Source organism: Peromyscus maniculatus, chromosome 7, assembly GCF_049852395.1.
Source record: "Peromyscus maniculatus bairdii isolate BWxNUB_F1_BW_parent chromosome 7, HU_Pman_BW_mat_3.1, whole genome shotgun sequence".
Classification (NCBI taxonomy): domain Eukaryota; kingdom Metazoa; phylum Chordata; class Mammalia; order Rodentia; family Cricetidae; genus Peromyscus; species Peromyscus maniculatus.
The window spans coordinates 33,133,340-33,152,158 of NC_134858.1; the positions used below are offsets into that span (position 1 = coordinate 33,133,340).

Below are 18,819 nucleotides of genomic sequence, written 5' to 3' on the forward strand. Positions count from 1 at the left end.
TGTAACTGGTATAAAGCTCTAGAAGATGTTTCCTTCCAGAAAGGATTTACTTTAATGTTTGGCCATATAGTTGGATGAGGGTCCAATCACTCGAAGCCCAACTAGAGTTGAACAAATGTGATGCTGAGTTTTAGGTTTTGTACAAACCTAGTCTAAGGGCTGGAGCAGGACTCGGCAAGGAAGAGCGCTCTCCACACACTCAGGAGGACCTGAGTTCAAATCCCGAGCACCCATGTAAAAAGCTGGACACAGCTTCAATGATACTATGACCCCAGTGCTAGGGAAGGTGGAGACAGGAGGATTGCTGTGGTTCCCTGGCTGCCAGCCTAACTCCAGATGTGGTGAGAGACCTTGTCTCAAAGAAAAGGTGGGCAGTGATCGAGCAGATGCTGGGCATCTTCCTCTGGCCTTGCATGCACACAGGGCCATATACACCTGCACAGACATGACAGCATACACCATACATACATATAGCACTCTCTCTCACATATACACGAGTTTTTAAAGGTCCAGTCTATTCCTGTCTCACTCTTACCTGTAGGATGTAGCCCTTTGAGAATCTCATCTAAAAGCCTATGTGTGTTTCCCAGGCCTTTTCTTCTGGTCAGGCTCTGAACTCCAGTATTGTCTTCCTAGCCCCAACGACGCTTTTAAAAGTTCCGTTCAGGTCAGCTTCTTAGCTCAATTCTTGATCTGTAGAGTTTCATCTGCACTCTGTTGAGCAGATGCCTCAAGAGAAAAGGAAGGGCTGAAGATCAGATTCACATTCACCTTCTCTACACCCTTAGCCACACAAGCTTTACTCCTGATGCCTTGAGCAAATTTAAAGTAAAATTCTTTCATCCTTTTAGTGGTTCTTAGCAGGACAGATATTCTGATATAAACTAAGCAGCTAGAGCTGAGAGCCTGGAATTTAAATTTTAAGAAATACTTCCAAGCCAGGCAGCATTCTGGAGGCAGAGGCAGGTGGATCTCTGTGAGTTTGAGGCCAGCCTGGTCTACAGAGTGAGTTCCAAGACAGTCAGGGATATACAGAGAAACCCTGTCTTGAGATAAAACAAAACAAAACCAAGAAAAAAAAATACTTCCAATAAGTCACAGCAGCCATACTGATTCCCCTAACTAGAGATACTTCTGGGTTTTTGAAATGCCCCAGTTCCATAGTTGATACTGATGCCAGGTCCTCGGCTATGAAGTCAGTAGAGTATGATGCAGCCTGGGGAGTACATGCAGCAGCAGCAGCACCACTTCCTTCCACATCCCCACATTTGGTTCTAACTTTTTTTTGCTTGTTTGCCTCCTCTGCTAGCCGGGAACAGGACCACCGCTGTTTTTACCTTGTTATTCACAATGTCTACCACAGTGCTTGACGGTTGGAGGGAATCTTCTTTGGGAGAGTACTTATGGAGACCCTCATACCCATTAAATTTTCTCAAGTAGTTGGAAACTAGAAAGATTTCCCCCTTGATATCACCCCATATTTTAACATATTCAGAATCCGTGGGTACCATATGTTGAATCCACAGGGGGACTTTGGGGTCCACTGAGTATGAGACCCGGAGAGACTAACAACATAATGCAATGTGGAAGGGAGACATTGATTAAAAGACATTGTTAGAAGTTCTGAGTTGCATAAAACAGCCAAAAGAGCAAATCAGAGTTAATACTGGACTCTTTTGAGAGGTGACGTGTCTATGGCAGGGCTCTGGGTCTGACTCCAGGGCATTCCTGTCTGTACCTCTTTATCCTTTACACTAGTTGAAGACCTGCATGGGAAAATGTGGGTCATATTCATAGTTTTGCCATATTATCAAAAGTTAATTAGATCTCTAGTGTCCTTTAACTATGTATTTTTTTTTTTATTTGAAATAGGAGTTGGGTTTAAGTTAATGACTCGAGTTACTGACATGTGTCTGTTCTCTTTCAGGCTTGTCTGCACCATCTTGCTTGAAACTGGTCTCTCCAATGACTTGAGCCAACAGAACTGGACCTCTTTCCTAGTTGGTTGTCCCAGAAGCCTGTCCACCCCCCCACGTGTAAAAGATGGAAATAAAGAATTCTGACCATTATTCTCTCAGATGGCCCATTTCTAGCACCCAGATGCTCTCTTCTGTGTTGTTCCTGCCTGCCTTACGTAAAAGCCCATCATTTTCAAACTTTTCTTAGTCCCGATTGTAGAAATTAAGAAAAATGTACCAGTAACAGGAACAGCTCATTCTTACAGATGGCGATGGTAAACTGTAGACAATTTAACAATATTGGGGAGTAACTGGAGCAGTTGGAAACTGAACTGGAACCCACTCCTGAAGGCTTTCTCCAGTCTTGGGGTGAGGGCCTGAGAAAGAACGTGGCAGAAGACTGAGTCAATGACAGTAAAACACCCAGAAGATTCAATCAGAAATGAAAAAGAATTAGAGTTCATCCAAGGAAACGGGACTGTGGTGCTTCTTGGAGAGAAACATGAGGACGTTAGAAGCTGATCCTGAGATGGCCCAAGCATCACTTTTAGCAAACAGTGGCACCAAGCAGGTATTATAAGTATGTTCAGGGACTTTCGGAAGACAAGTAACTCAAGAAATGAGCACATGAGCGTATCAGCTAAGAAGAATCCAAGTGGAAGCTTCAGGGCTGAAAAGGCCCAGCAGGTTGAATGGGGAGTGTGCAGGGTGGGTGTGACAGCGACCGCAGGAAGCAGCGGAAGAGTCAGAGCTCTAGAAGGCTGGTCAGACACTACCCAGTTTGAGAGCACACTTCTTAGCTGGAGGCAGGGAACAGAAGTAGAATGGAACTGAAGGGAGATGTTCAGTGCAGGTAAATTGCAGCCCATTAATTCTACAGTGGGAAAAACATCTTACAACTCTTGGCTTCTGAATGGCTGGGCTCTGTACGGTTTCCTCCCAGGCTGCGAGGAAAACCACCTGCCGGGGTTAACACTGGCTGTCAGCTTGACAGCGGCTAGCATCCTCTAGGAGACCAACCTCTAGACATGACTGAGGGAGCTCCTGGATTAGGCTAACGGAAGTGGAAGGCTGACTGGCAGCACCGTTGTTCTGTGACTGGGTCCCAGACTGAATAACAGGGGGACAGCCAACGAGACACCAGCTTCTCGACTGCAGATGCAGTGTGACCGGCTGCTGCAGCTCCTGTCCCTAAACCTTCCGCACCATGATGCATCATACCCTTGAACTCAGAGCTGCGGCGAACCTTCCCCTCCTCAACTCACTTTCATCCGGTATTTTCTCACAGCAGCAAGAAAAGGAACGAATGCACCGTCTGATTCAAAGCCGTGTATTTTTATACTGACTGTCTAGAGGTCATTTGTGCGACCATGTGTCTTAGCTTTCTGTCCTCTCTTTCTCTCCCTCGTTCCTTGCAGTAGCTGGTGTTTTCTGCTCCTGAGTGCTGTATTTGGGGACTAGTTGATGAAATGGGAGATGGCCTCTGACAGTGAACTAAAGGGAAGTACATGCGTTGCGACATGCGTTGCGTCACAGAAACCTAAGGTTCTTCCTTAGGTTTGCCTTTGGTGCATTCTCCTGTCCTCACTAATAACTAATTTTCAGGGTTTTGCTATTTCAAATCAGAATGAGCCAATTAATTATTTTTAAGCGTAATTCTTAAGAGTTTGTGAATTTAAAATATTCATTATATTTTTTAAATGAGCTTATTTTAATTATTGGTGCCCCTAAACACTCAGTTCTGTTTCTTTTGGCTTAAACTCTGCAGGTGTTTCACCAAAACCAACAGTCCCCTTCCTTTGGTCCCAGTGGTGGCCTCTTATCCTCAGGATGGTCTGGAAATGAAGCCCCTCAGTACCTTGAAGGTACCTGTGTGTCCAGCTTCCACAGTTCCTGATTGTGGCCAGTTACCTGAGGAGAGCATCAAGGACAATGTGGCACCAACACCAACCCAGCATACCTGCTGTCAGGACAATACAAGTGACATCAATTCTGACTCCACAGAAGATACAGCAGAGTTCAGCAGAGGTACAGGAAGGCATTTTTGCTCCTTAAGTTTCTGGTCTCCAGTGGGCTAAGAACTATATCAGCAAGTTTTCTATGATCAGCTCACTGATTGCTTAGAAGACAGGGTGGGGATGTTGGGTACTTCCAGAAAAGACAAGGATGGATAAGAGATTCTTAGAAATTCTGTTATTACATCCTTCAGCCCACACTATTTATCCCATTCATGTACTAACCAAAGCTGGCCCTGCTTAGCTCTGGATCAGATGAGATCATGCACATTCAGGATGGTATGGCCATAGATGGCTCAGGTTGCTAATCCCATTGCATTAGGGGATGTTATCCAAACAGGCTTGGACTCCTTAGTCCCAGAGCAGGGGACTTTGCGGAATAATGCATTAGCCCTGCTTTCCTTTGAGTCCCTATAGGAACGATAATCTTGCTTTAAGGTACTTTTTTAGGGGCTTTTAAGAGGATCACTTTAATCTCAATGACTTATAGAGTAACTCAAGAGAATTGGGGGGTGTTTAATGTACTTTTCTTCCTCAAATTAAAACCAAACCTAAGTGAGACTTACTTCTGCATATTTCTTTATTATTCAACACACTGTTTTCAGAAACAGCTGTGTGAAGACCATGTTAGTCTACAATGCACCCAATTCTCTGTGTTTTTCAGGAGAGGGCAGTAGCTGTTCGGGAGCAGAGGACAAAGTTTTAAGTTGGAACCCTCTTATTTTGTCGCCTGTCTTGGAGGACTGCACCGAGAAGACAGCATGGTCTCCTGGCCTTCCTCTAGACGGGCTGTCCGTGGTCCTTCAGCAAGCCCAAGAGACCTGAGGAAGTACACAGGCCTGGGGACAAACTGTGTGAAGGACATTAATTCAAACCAGAGAAAAATCATTATTTATTTTTTGTAGTAATAATGTCATGAATGTATCTTAAAATGTGTGCCCTTTTATATTATTTATGCCTTAAGTATTCCCCTTTTCACTTCTTCCTCCCCCTCAGTAGGTCCCCTCCCACCTGTTTTATGTAGTTTTTAATCATCTGGAGAGCAGAGGGATCATTCTGTGTTTTCCAGAACCTTCAATGGCAGCAGGAACTTGTGCTGGGTCCCATCTTCTGGCCTGTTCATTTGTGGGCAGGAGGACTGCCCAAGCCATTTGAAGTCACCCCCAGATAGAAAACTGTCGCTTATCCTGTGTTGTCAGACTTTCTGAGAACATTGAGACATCAACTAGAGTTGTGATCTTATGTTTATCATAGCAAACCCAACTGACAAATTTTATGACTGCCTTCCAGAAAAGTACTGATACTGACTTATTTTCTCTCTATACCTGGGTACAAGTAATGCTCAATCTTTTGGGTAGCAAATTAGCCCGTGTTATGAACATGGAAGCATGTAAGGTCTGCTTGGATTATTGCATTATATAGAAAGGGAACCAGGTTCAGAAAGAAAATGAATGCCTTCATGGTCCACTGCAAAATGGTCACCACGGGCTCTTTGCACTGTTTGCAAGGGTAGGTACAAAATAAGACTTTAAAACTGATAGCAGCTTGAAGAGAAGATGTCATACACCTTAGGAAGAAAGAAGAGGACTGAAGGGACCTATCTAAGTGAAGCTCTGTATTCTGTTCCGTAGTGTGCATAGTGCCACACCATTTGAAGATTGTCATTTTGTCACTTCCAGCATGGGCAATATCCTGGAAGGTATGAGTGAGCGTGTGTGAGTCAGGCTTCTCCCGCCATAGCAAAATACAGTTGCAGGAGTTCCAGTTTGTGATGGAATGGACCTGTAGCTCCGGGCCTGTGCTGAGGGAACACGTTATGGTGGACACACATGGTGAAGCAAGATAGCTTCCACCATAAGCCTGAGGCAAGGGGAGAAAGAGAAGAGGAGCAGGGCGTACAGATCCCCTCTGAGAACATGCCTCTAGATCTGAAACCCTCACCCTCATCCCCTGCTCAAGACTCTACCACCTCTTAAACATGCCACCGGGGGAACTAGGCCTTTATCACATAGGCCTTTGGAAAACAGTATCCACATCGTAGCAGATGTCACAGAAGGCTAAACTTGAAGAAAAGGTTTAGGGACATTTTCTGACAGTTTTTCTGGGTGTCATCATTGTGAACAGTAACTCAATCTTTGGTCAGCAGGGTCTATGCATCACAGTTACTGTTTTCTGAGGGGCAAGAACCTTGCAGCTGCCTTTGGGAGGCTTTTTTTCTCCATGTGTAAAACAGAAACCTCAGGCACTACAAATGCATTTCATAGCTTGAACCAGGCCCTGATGGATCACTGCTCTGGTTTTGAATGGTGTGTCCCTTGGGGAGGAAAAAACCCAGAAAACTATTCTCTTTATGTGGGATCCAACAATTCCAGCATACGTTTTGTTTTAGCTTGCCACAAACTGCAGTGGAAGAGAATAAGATACTGCACACTAATCAGCTCTCTATAAATGTGTCAGTATTCCCTTACATGTCTTTGTATCTTTTATAAATAGACCTGTTAGTGGATATGTGCTGTTTCAGCAGGGCCGCTATGCCCGTTGCTCCTGGTAGAGTGCAGTGAACAGAATCCCGTAGCTGGGGAGTGGGGCTCCTGTAGAAGCAAGCTCTGGGATCTTGGGGTTCACAACTATAGCATAGGAGATCTGCAGTTAGTTTTGGAGGCAGTCAGCTGTAGCCCTTGCATCTGTGACTAGCAAAGGACAGAGTCCTAGTACACATGACATAGAGACAGACTATGTGTTTTGCCAGTCGAGTTAGAACAGAGCTGCCTCGTCCCGGAGAGCAGGAAGCAGACGTCTGTGGGCAGTTCACTGTGACTCATGAAGCGGAGGTGTGCTGGCATGAGCCTTAGGTCAAAAACTGCGTTTAAAGATTGAATTTGACATGGGGCTTGCCCATGATGAAGAGAAAATGACTTTACCTTTAGGGCAATCTCGTTGTGGACTGCTTTATTTATGATAGTAACGCTGTTTTAAGTGTTATCCATGTTATTGTATTTTATTTATAAAAATGGCTTTATATATTGAGATATATAAATATAAATATAAATCTATATAATTGCCTTTATATTTAGGAGTTTGAGGTCTCCTTAGTGTGAATTTCTCTGAACTTTCATGCCCTGCACAGCACCAAAAGTGGTCCTAGCAAGTGTCAGTTCCCCAGGAATTAAGAGGCCATAGGAAAATAGGGGGGTGGCACACATTTGTGGAGGAACTACTGTGTATTAGACTCCGTTTGTTAGTGTTCTCTCATCCCATCCCCACAACAAACAGAGCAGGCATGAAATCCCCCACTCACGCTTGATCTGGAGCCTGCACTGGAGCCTCTTCCTGGTCCATCGCCTGTGTTCCCAGTTACCTGCTTTCTGGAAGTGTCCCGGTTCACTCTCCATGGGACCGACCAGTCCAGAACATGTGCTCTTGTCCGCCCCTGCTGCGCGCTCTCTCTGTGAGGCTCCCGCTGCTGCAGCTAGTGGAGCTCCCCTCTGTCCACCCTCACCCCAAACCGGCAGAGCAGAGCCAAGTCCTTCAGGAGTCTGTCATTGACATCCTGCCCTAGCCCTCACCCCCCTCCTCCCGTCTCCCTCCACCGTGGAGGTTTGATCTTCAACTGGCTCGGATGACTGTGAAGTTGGTAGGGCCTCTTCATGTTTTGGGTGACTGTTTAGCATTAAACTTACCCCAGTCCTAGTGAATCATGTTGCCACTCCTTGGTTGTGTTCTTCAGTTATGTGCTGACTCTGGTAATAGGTGCTGTACAGGGTATGGGCTCATTGCATTATTCTAAACTGTTAGAGTGATCTCATCGGCAAGGTTTTTGCGGGGTTCTCTTTGTATTGACTGAATCTCTGAAGACCAAGGCATCACATCATGCTGATCATGTCACTTTTCTCCACTAGCTTCAGCGCTACCAAGAGACTGTTTGGAAATTGTCCTTACCTGTATTGCTCACTCTTACAGCATTGACCCTGAGATGCATGTTTTGTACTATATTGAAAAATATGTTTTATTTTCCTTAAAGTTGTGATATTATGTTTGGAATTGTACATACTTTAAGTGATGTAGTTTTGACAGGTTTTATTTGGTTGATATGATTTTATATTAAAAGAGAATGCTGCTTTCACACACAGTTGCCTGTGAAGAGGGGTACTCATGCACTCCTGTGGGCACAAAGTGGCCCTGTGGCGTGTGACTAGGGTGTGTAATGTCTTGTTTGGAGACTTCATAATCTCCACCTTGTTGCTTTGCAAATCCCTGGTGAATGCCCAAGGGCCTGACCACCTCTCCCTTGTCCTAACTGTCGGGATTGGGAGGGAGCAGGACCATGGGCAGCTGTTGGGGATAGTCAGGAGGATGGGGGAGAAGCGTGGTGGGAGGAAGCTCTTCCTCATAGTGTCTGTTACCGCAACCTCAGGATCCTTGGAGTGTGAACTCCAGGATGGAATGTAGCACCTTCCAAGAAACTTGCTTTACCACCTTGAATAGTGGAAGTGGTTCATCTTCCCTGACCAGAAAAACAACAGAATCCCTTCAGACGGGTGTGGCCATTTTGTGTTTCATTTCCCACACTTAAATAAACCACGTTTAACTCTTAGACCCAGTCAGTCCTGAGAGCTGTGAGGAAAGCTGAAACCCTTTTCTAATAAAGCCGAAGTGTGAGAACCAAAGAAGCTTGAGTTTCTGTCTGCTGTCAGGCGCCACTTTCCTTGTTGCTGGCAGATCAGCCCTGGCTCCGCAGCTGTTTTTTTTTCTCCTCCGAGTCCTCTGCGGAGGCAGCTCCGATTCTTCCAGTCAGCCAAACAAGCACTCTCTGTGTTTCACCCAGATTTCAGATGCGCGCTCTCTCTCACACACACACACACACACACACACACACACACACACACACACACACACACACACACATACTCGGAGCCAGTGACTCACGCTGGCAGCTATCTGAGTGTGACTTTGGAACAGCCTCCATTCTCTCTCTCGTCAGCCAGCTCCCTAAGGCCTGGTGGCGGGAGTGTTGTTGAATACCTCCGCTGGCACAGGTTCCCGGAGTCTGACCACTGCAGGGTCAGCGATGCTCCTAGGCTGCATTTCAACAAAGGGAACACATAGCTAGGCACCTGCTTCTTCCTGCTGATAAAGCACAGCCCAAGCAACCAGCTCAGAAGTTTGTAATTGAAATAACTCTGCTAGACGTAGATGTAATTGAGTTAGGAAATGGCTCAATCCAGTGCCTCTCCGCACCTCTTCTAGAAAGAGCTTAGCTACCTCTTAGTTCCCTGGTATCAGAGACATTCCCTGTACCATTTCATTCTCAGCTGCTCTCAGATGCCTTCCATGTTGTCTCCGGTTGGTTGTGTGTTTTCCTCTATCTGCCACAGGCTGGATCAGGGCTTCTTCCATCATGTGAGGTGCTGCAGCGGGGCCATGTACCACTTTTCCAGTCTAGATATTGAGTCGGAAGTAGTTAGTATGTGCGTGTTGGATGGGGAAGGGAGAGTTGCCCCCTTGGTTTTAGGACCCAAGTCTGACGGGCTCATTGCTACCCTCCTTGCCTTCCCTCAGCCTGTTTGCACCTTCACTGAACTCCTGGTGTTGCAGTCACTGTGATGGTGACGTTCACTGGAGCATCCGTGGATTCTTCTACAGGGTCTGAAACTGAGGTGGCAGCTGCTGTTTCAGTACCTAGAAAGAGCACAAGTGAGCAGAGAAGAGCAAGAGAGGGTGACGAGGCCGCTCTCAGAGGACAAGACAGACCACATGCACGGAACCCAGCAGGGGTCTCTGTGTAGGCATTGGCACAGGTGGTGCCTACCTGCTGGTGCCTCGGTGCCTTCCCTGGAGACCCCCTGTTGTTGCCTGTGCTCCCTGAGGTAGATAAGGGAGAGAGGATTGTTAGAGGCATCTGCACCTCCCCAGCCTTCCTTTCCGATTCAGAGAAGCCCCAACCCCATAAAGATAAGCTGTACACTCACATGGGAACAAGCAACCGACTGAGGCCTGTGGGAAGACAGGAAAGATCGTAACTGGACCAGTGCAGTGTGGACCCCAGGAAAACGGCCCTCCCCTTCCTAGAGGGCTCCATGCAGTCTCAGGAACCTAAGGGGAATGGCCCCAGAGCTTGAGGCTGGCTGGGGTCTTGATCATCAAAGGATGGCATCTAGCAAAGGAAGAGTCTAGATTCCCGTTTGGGTGGGTCTACACCTGGCCACCCTGTGGGGTCAAGCAGCCATCCTTTCAGATTCGCACTCACAGGGCAGTGTGTGGGGGTGCCGGGCAGCATACTGGAACACCAACAGAGAGGCCACCAATGCCACCGCCATTCCTGTGCCCGCAGCACCCAGTACAGCTGGGTAGACACTGAAGGCAGGGTCCACTAGGAGGCGAGAGCATGCATTGTATCAATTAGCCCCGTCCATGAACTTGGGCAACAGTGACGCACAGATGGTACCCTGCATATCCCAAAGGCTCTGCTGCCTATTGTGAGAGACCCAGGGAATGTGGAGTTCAGCTCTTTCCCATCAAAAGAGGTGTCCTGGCTGCCTGGTGCTGATGGTTTGATTCCCAGCCAAATCCCCATGTCTGGCAGAGATACATAAGGCTACTTATCTTGGCATATCAGGCCTGAAGGAACTAGGCCATAAAATAAGAAATTCCCAGGACAGAGGGAGCAACAGGAAGCTGAGACCTCCTATTCCTTGAGAGGTGAGACTGAGGCACAGGGTGGGCTCCTCTTAAATCCTCAACATCACATGCTTTCTCCAGCTTCTTCAGATTGAAACTGGACTAGGGGTCTGCTCCTAAGCCTGGGGCCTCCTAAGCTGCCCAGAGAGAGAGATAGTAAAGAGCCACAGGAAAGAAGGAATTGACGCATACATAGGCTAAGGGACCCGTCAGGATGGAAGCAAAGTACTGGAGCAGGGTACCCTGTGAAGGGGAGAATGGACCAGGTTTCAGTTCTTGGGGGGTGAGGAGGCGGGGAAAGGCGAGTTCCTCCCTGCTGCCAGCCCAGCACCTGGTGTCTTCACCTCTGAAGGATGTCCTGCAGTGTGGTGATTCATAGCCAGGATGCGGAAGGCGTAAAGGACTCCTGGGTCCAACCCTCCCAGACGCCGGTCCCTGCTCTCTGGCTCGATGTCACGAGCTGCTACCTCCCAAGCACCAGCTTCTGAGCTGGGGACGCTGGCCCTCTGCTGCACCAGAAAGCCCGTCAGGTTTCCAGGGCCGTAGATGGCCCACTGCAGCTGCACCTCTCTCCGCTGTCGCCTGTAGGTCAGGCGGCTGATGGTGACGTTGGGAGGGGCTGGATACCCTGGAGGTGAGTGAAGAAGGGGATACATACAGGCATCTGCCTAGCACCAGCTATGGGGCTTTCTCCTGTGGGCAGTCTGCAGAGAGGAGAGATGGGGTGGCGTGTGTATCCCTGAGCATCTGTAATCTCCATTTTCTCATTGATAAAATGAGCGAGTGTGGAGTTCTATGTGCCCGTACTTAAGAACCCACCAGATTCATATTCCTCTCTAGAAGGTGCCTAAATTTTGGAGAAAGCAATTTTCAAAGCTTTCTGCAAAGACCTCTGCAGCTATTGGTCCCCTATGTCCCTTGCCACAGGAGCACACACATCCTTTACACTCACTCAGGACCTCCAGCAGCACACTCTGGCTGCTATTGCCCAAGGCGTTGCGGGCCACACATTGGTAAGTGCCCCTGTGGTGTGCTGGGTCAGCATCTCGGACTTGAAGGCGCAGGTGGGTACCCTCAGGGTGTAGCACGAATCCATAAGTACTTTGTTCCAACGGCTGTTGCTGGGGTCCTAGCCAGAGAAGCTGAGCAGGTGGTGTGCCCTGCTGGAGAGCACAGCCCAGCCAGGCCTCTTCTCCCTCCAGCACTGACACTCGGGGTTCAGCCACGGCCAGCTGCGGGGCTTCTGAAGAGACAGAAGGTGGTGCTGAAAAAGCGTCTGCCCCCAGCTGTTGGGAAGATGCTGGTCTGAGGGAATAGAGAAGGCAGCTCTTCCTGGACCACTCAGCCCTCCTGCTCAGGCTTCTGATGTGGCCCACTCCAGGGTCTGCTGGTCATTGCAGTGTGCCTGTACGATCCTCCACCTTCCCATCCCAGCCTCTGTTACTTTAGGCAGGGGTGATACTCTCTGCCCCCCTCCACCCCAGCACCGGAGCACCTAGCAGGGGCCGTCTTCCTGCAGCAGCCTACCATCTCCCTGCTGACATGGTGCAGGGCCATGGAAGGTATTCAGCTTCTGAAGGCCCCTGACAGTCAGGTGCCAATGGATCTCTTACATAGAATTTCTGAGACTGAGTAATTGAGAAAGAAAGACTTTGAGTTGATCTCCTTAAAGCCCCCTAAAGCTTGCTAGTCTCAGAGACTTTGGAGAGCAAGTGGGGAATCATTTTGTGAGACCGGTTGCGTGCGATGGCTCCTGTTTGCTTTCCCTGCATTTTCACATCTTTCAGTTTTGAACTCTTTTCTTTTCAGTCGTTCATAGACTGGGAAGGAGTGGGCAGAGACAAAAGGGGGAGCCAAACCGTAGATAAAACAAGGGACACAGGTAGAGAGATCTTTGATACCTGAAACACTGAATGCCCAAGAACATGGTCAGGCACCTCCCTTGTGCAAATGATAAAATGAGAAATGCAGTCAGTGTCCCCACACCATCTCGATCAGTGCTGCCCAATGTTGCCCAATCCCAAACCGTAGCCAGCAGCTGCATGTGTCCACTGAGCACTTGAGACAAGACCAGGATCCATTGAGAGGTGTAGTGAATTACAAGTATGCTGCATTTTCAAGGGAGTGTGAAAAATGCTAAATGGCTATAAATAGCATTATTATATTGGAATGAATTTTAAATATATGAAATGTTTTACCTCTTACTTTTTTTAATATGGCAACTAAAATTATATATAGCTCACATTTATTGGACAATGCTGACCTTGACCAAGCTCTCTCATTTTATGGATTAAAAAGGGCGGCTGACAAAATGGCTCTGTGCAAAGGAGCTTGCCATCAAGCCTGAGAACCTGAGTTCACATGGAATCCCCAGAATCCATATGGGAGAGGGAGAGCATTGACCCCACACATTGTCCTCCGACTTCCACAGGCACAGTGTGGCAAGGGTATATATACACACACAGACACAGACACACACACACACACACACACACACACACACACACACACACACACACACACACGTAAATAGTTTGAGCTCCTAGAGAGAAAGTGAATCATTCCATCTTTTAACTCACTTCCCAGCCCAGCACTGCCCCCCTCCAGAGCCCCTAATCCTGGGGTTCCCCTGCCCAAACCCCAGAACCATGACCAGTCCCTGCTCACCTAGCCTTAGCTGGCAGTGGGAGCTGGGGCCCTTGAGTGGGTGAGAGCCTTGGCAGGTGAACTCTCTGCCTGCCAGGTCACTCTGAGCCTGTAGGAGGTAGACTGCTGGAGAGGAGCTTGGGTCACCTAGGGTCTGCTGTCGGTCCAGCCAGCTCAGCATTGCAGGAGGGTCACCTCCAGGCCACTCACAGCTCAGCATGATGAACTGGTCACCTACTGTGGCTGTGGTCCAACAGGTGGGGCTCCCGGGAGGTTCCCCTGGAAAGGAGTGGTAGGATCAGTGTGGCCTTGCTGGAAGAGGACGGGCCTGGCAGGCCCACCTTTCCCTCCACTCAATCTCATTCTTCATCATTTATCCAGGGCTGACCACGTGACAGTACAAAGGGGAACAGATGCTAAGCAGCTATTATATAAGTCGGTGAGTACTAGGTGCTAGGTAGAAAACAGTCTGGAGCCCTCAAGGTTGGGGAATGGGCTTTGAAGACAGAATCCCATTGTGACCCTGTCATGAACACAGAAGAGAACATTTGGCAAAGAGAGCTTTGAAGTCTATTTCCAGATCAACATGTAATAGGCAGAAGCAGACTGTAAGAGTGAGGGTATCATTGGCCAAAGCTCTGGGCAGACTGAGGAGAGCAGAGTACATGATGGACAGGAAGCTGAGAACTGACTGTTACCATCTCCATGTTTCCTGAAATGCCTGGGAGCCAGAGATCCAGAGCTTAATCCCAGGCCCCAGGTCCTTCTAGATATCCCCTGATTCATACCCACACTGCCTGGAACTAATACCACCAGGGGTCCGGGTGTTACCTGTGTCTACTTACAGAGAGTGACTGTGCAGAGGACGGGCGTAGCCAAGGTTGGGTGCTGTCCCATGCAGGAGAAGATGCTGCCATTCGGAAGTCCGGTGGCTGTATAACTCCAGGTGACATTGCTGGGGGCCGTCGGGCCATTCCCTTGGGGCCCTTCCCAATGAAGTTGGGCCTTTGGGAAACCCCCAGGCCAGGAGCATAGCAGAGTCACACCCCCAAGGGTGGGGAGCACAGCACAGGAGGGCTGCCCCTTGGGGGGATCTAGGCAGAGAGGTGGGTGAGAAGGAGCTAAAGCAGCTCCTCGCCAGTGCCCAGCAGGCCTGGCCCAGGTAGGGGCATAAAGAACTGGCATGACAAAGGAGAAGGAAATGGACAAGAGGGGGTTGGTCAAGGAGCAGGTGGTTAAGGGGTAGGCAGTTCAGAGCTCCTGTGGGATCCCATGTTTGCCCCTGGGAATCTCGCCTGTCACTTTAGTACCCTTCTCTGGGCCTCAGTCCAGGCCTTAGAGTCATGGGAGTAATGCCCTTGGGTGTCTAGGAATGTCCCCTCTCTCAGCCTCTTCCCATGGTTCTCCAGACATGCCTTCCCTGACTCCAACAACTTTGACACCATGTCCCCCAGGGTGGCTGTGGGCAGCCTGAGCATAGGCCTGTGGGTAAGCTCCAGATTTGGGTACCCTCCCCACCCAACACTCACAGTAGATGGTGAGCTGGACAGTGGTCTGGGTGTGGGTATCTAGGTGGCTGTTGTGGGCCAGGCAGGTGTACAGTCCCGTGTGGGTGCGGCTAGCACTGGCAATGAGGTAGGTGGGCCCAGTGTGGACCTGAGCGTCATCACGGAACCACACGTAGTGACTAGGAGGATTGGATGCAGCCTGGCAGCTCAGGGTCACCTCCTCCCTCTCACTGGCCCAGAACCCATCCTCAGCGAATCCCAGTGGCTCCACAGTGATCACAGGCTTGTCTGGACCATCTGGGGGACAAGGAAGGTCCATCATACCTCTCCACCTTTTCATTCACTCACGGTGTTGTTACTGATTCTCTTCACCCATCCCGGGAGCACGTAGTGCGCACTGGCTGTCTGTAAGCCCTGTCTGTGCTGGAGCCTCCAGTAACTCAGACACTGGGGAGAGTGGGTCATTGGCACAGTGCGGTGCAGAGTGGGCAAGGCCACTGGAGGGTGGACCTCATACTGCGGGAACTGAATTTGGACTACAGGGTTGGGCTGAAGCAAGGGGCCTACAAGGCAAATGAGAGATTGGACGACCAGCTTGCTCTAAGTGTCTGGGACTGAGGGATTTCCTGAGGAATGGTTGGCCACTCCAGACTCCAAAAGGAAGAAAACATGGCGGAACAGCATCTGAACATAAACCCTACAGCCAGCGCTATTCACTCATGGAGCACCTGCCTTCCCCTCTCCTGTTTTCCAAAATCGGGATCTCCACTCCCGACATTCTTTCCAACTCCCAGAAGGGATGGAAGTCTTTGCCTGCCTCCTCCACTCTGCTTCCATTTTTTTCCCCCAGAGCTCCTGCTCACTTTGCTGCTCCATGTCTTCAATGTATAATCCCTACACACTGTCTACTTTATGACTGGAAATCCGCCATCAGTCCCTGATCCTTAAAACCTCCAGACCAGTGGGCAAGGTGGCAGACTCTAGAATATCAGTCTTGAGAGGCAGAGGTAGGAGGATCAGGAGCTCAAGTCTAGCCTGGGCTACATAGTGAGTTTGAGGCCAGCCTAGACTAACTAAAACCTTGTCAGAAAAAAAAAAAACAACCATAAGCAAATGAACAGATCTCTCTAGACCACCACTCTGGGGTCACTGTGTGGATTTAAATTTCTGATAATCAAATCTTAGTAAAAATAACCAAATTCAATCAAACAAACCACACAGCAGTTTTTACTTTAATATTTATGTTATCTAGTTATATCTAGAACATAATTTCAATAGCTATTCAATTTAAAAGTTGGTGCTGTGATATTTTATATTTTCTCACTTCAAGTAGGTTTTCAAAATCATGGATGCATTCTACCATTATTAGCAGAGCTCAAACTGGCCACATTCTCAAGTGATCAGAGACACATGTGACCACCGTAACACTGGAGTAGCTTTCTCTTCCTTAAGGCTTCCCTTTCTGGTTTCTGACTGGCAGCTCTCAGGCTCAAACTTTGGACCAGCTTGCTGCCCTCTCTGCTCTATGGCCCTTCTCCCTGCTCCCCCAGGAGTCTGCTGATCAGTTAGAGCCCCACATACTCGACACAAAGACCAAATTTTCAGGCCACTCCCCAAGTTGTAAGTAAGATCATGAATGCAAATAGATGCCACTTTTCCTGGAAAAACGAACTCATAACTTTCAAAGGTTAAAAAACCTTGAAGTGAGAGACATATTTGGCCCTGACGGAAAAAGCACCCTCTAATGTTTGCCTTTTGGAGTCTCTGGAGGGCTGGAGCACTCTGGTGAAAGAATTTGGGAAGCTCTGACATGGGACCAGAGTGGGGCCAGCCGGTGTCCCAAGTTCAACTCACAGATGACATTTAGGAAGGCTCCATCACTGCTCAGCTGGTTGACTGCATTGCTGACACTACACCTGTACCAGCCCAGGTGGGTCCGGTTGACTGGATCTAGCTGGAGCCTTGGCTCGGAAAGACCCACCAGGAACTCCTCAGGGCCTTGGGGTGTGTGATGGTGCCAGGAGAAGGTCAATGGCTCTGTGCCCTCCCTCACAGCACATGTGGCCACCACGGAGACTCCTTCTATTGGGGATGGGTCACTCAGGTGCACCCGAGGCTTGGACACAGGCACTACCAGAGAAAGAGAAGCCATGGGTTTGTTACACAGACCATTGTCCAATGGCCCTTGCCCTGCTGCCATGGGCTTGGTCTGGTCGCTTGATTTGGAACATCCCTGCCTCCAAGTCCCAGGTTTCCTCACTCCCAGGAAGAGTCATTAAATTTGGGATCCACCACATGCAAAGAAGAGCATGCACAGAGATACAAAGCCGCTGGTAGGTCAGCTGAAGGCTGGCAACCCCAGACTTGGTGCCTCACCCAGCACGGCCAGTGTAAGATACAAGTAGGTGGTGTGGATCTGGCCACCGGACACAAGCAGGGTCTGGCATAGGAAGTGGCCCCGGGCACCCTCTCGGAGCTCCTCTATCACCAGGCTGCTGTTCCTCAGACTCACGACGCCCAGAGCTTTCGCCCAGGACTCCACCCTCGAAGAGGCTCCGTTGGTGACTGCCACAGGCTGAAGAACCAGGGAACCCAGCGGGGTGAAGCTCCAGAGCACTGCCACCGGGGCCGGCCCAGGGCGGCAGTCTAGCTCCACAGAGCTGCCCCGCACTCCTTGGATAGACAAGGCCTTCTCCCCAGGGGTGTTGGAGGTTGAGCGGGCTTGGTCTGGGGACACAAGAGACAACCATGATGTCTGCGTCGCCCTAGATTTCAGGGGGCACTCCACCCCATTGCCTGAAGCCTGTTTCTTGCTCTGCAGGCCCAGGGAGCCTCAATGAGACTGAGGGGCTATTTACGTGGTTAATGGGCAAGATACAGTCCCCGAGGGAGCCTGTGGGCTTCCCTGTTTAGATGCTTGGAAGGGAGCTTATCTGACATAGATGGGCGTGAATCCCCCCTCCCACCTCCCTGCCAGCCCGCTTGCCCTCTCATCCATCCATCAAACCATCTGCTAGAAATACAAGTTCATGGGCTCCACCTCAGGCTAATGAGTAGGAATCCCATAATTTGAAAAGGGATCAGGGACCAGGAGCCTGTTCTTTGTTTGCTTGTTTTAAGATTTATTTGTATTTATTTGTGTGTGTGCATGAGTGTCTGTGTGAGTATACGTGCACTTGTGTGTTTGCAGATGCGCATGCAGAAACCAGGAGAAGGAATTGGATCCCTCAGAGCTGGAGAGACAGGAGTTTGCAGAAATGCCCAGTTTTTTTTTTTTTCATGGGCCCCGGGATCCAAGCCAGGCTCCTCATGATCGCTTAACCAGCAACCTGTTTCTTCATCTCCAAGACAGGGTTTTCAACAAGCATCTTAAGGTCAGTCTGATTAGATGGATAAAATGGCAATCCTGGGGACACAGGGTCTGGAAGTTTCTCTGTAAGGATTCCAGACTAGGACTCTAGCTTCCTCAGAGCCTATTGTGGCCCAGGGAAAAGGAGAGCAGCCTTTACCAGTCCACGCAGCAATTGTCAATTAATAATGGAGCAGCACATTACATATTATAGTTAGTGCATGCTAATTAAATGTCTAGCAGATGGATGGTGAATGGACACCATTAAATGACCATGCATGTACAAAAGGGGAAGAAATAATGGGGTGTGAGAAGGGGATGGAGGAGGGTCTGAGTGTCACTCACCTGAGGCCCCTGGATGCAGTAGGCAGAAGAGCATCAGCAGCTGGCAGCGGAATGGTCTGTGATGGGCACACAGACCCACCATGGCCCCATCAGGGCACCCGAGGCTCCTGCCTAACTCTTGAGTCCCTCTCTTCAGGACACAGGTGTCCAGGGAGGATGGGGATCAGGCTCAGGTTGCCAACCTCAGCCCTCCTGATACCCCTGCTCGCTCCTATTACCCTCACTGCCCCGATAACTCATGAATTATTCACCTGATAATTCACTCTATCCATAGTGCAAGGTGAGGGAGGGACAGGCATGGCTGAGAGGACCATGGCCTC

The 18,819-nt window shown here is 49.2% G+C and overlaps 2 protein-coding genes across 9 annotated transcripts in view; one reads left to right on the top strand and one right to left on the bottom strand.

Annotated features, from left to right (window-relative positions):
* Nucleotides 1-8,096, top strand: part of Cdon (cell adhesion associated, oncogene regulated) — a 92,739-nt gene extending 84,643 nt beyond the window's left edge. For 6 of the 8 annotated variants that reach the window (XM_076575987.1, XM_076575986.1, XM_006979790.4 and 3 more), the window contains 2 exons: nt 3,727-3,986; nt 4,638-8,096. In XM_076575987.1, coding sequence (XP_076432102.1) covers nt 3,727-3,986; nt 4,638-4,798 — 421 coding nt within the window. In that variant the 3' untranslated portion in view covers nt 4,799-8,096. Of the gene's footprint in view, nt 1-1,927; nt 3,291-3,376; nt 3,435-3,726; nt 3,987-4,637 lie in introns of those variants that run through there. The other 2 variants (XM_015998420.3, XM_076575988.1) reach the window with 2 other exon arrangements.
* Nucleotides 8,097-9,545: 1,449 nt separating this feature from the next.
* Nucleotides 9,546-18,581, bottom strand: Vsig10l2 (V-set and immunoglobulin domain containing 10 like 2). Its single transcript, XM_042282073.2, has 12 exons — nt 18,500-18,581; nt 17,182-17,532; nt 16,660-16,935; nt 14,827-15,102; nt 14,143-14,391; nt 13,319-13,576; nt 11,604-11,894; nt 10,983-11,279; nt 10,221-10,343; nt 9,943-9,967; nt 9,783-9,835; nt 9,546-9,652 (listed from the first exon to the last, which is right to left on the bottom strand). The coding sequence occupies exons 1-12, from the start codon at nt 18,579-18,581 to the stop codon at nt 9,546-9,548; spliced, it is 2,388 nt and encodes a 795-aa protein (XP_042138007.2).
* Between the last annotated feature and the right edge of the window lie 238 nt (nt 18,582-18,819).

Coding starts and splice junctions, on each gene's coding strand:
- Vsig10l2 (XM_042282073.2), bottom strand. CDS start 18,581: ATGGTGGGTCTGTGTGCCCATCACAGACCATTCCGCTGCCAGCTGCTG. Junction 10,344..10,982: donor TTCAGAGGTGAAGACACCAG/GTGCTGGGCTGG, acceptor CTCGCCTCCTAG/TGGACCCTGCCTTCAGTGTC. Junction 9,968..10,220: donor GCACCCCCACACACTGCCCT/GTGAGTGCGAAT, acceptor GTCTTCCCACAG/GCCTCAGTCGGTTGCTTGTT.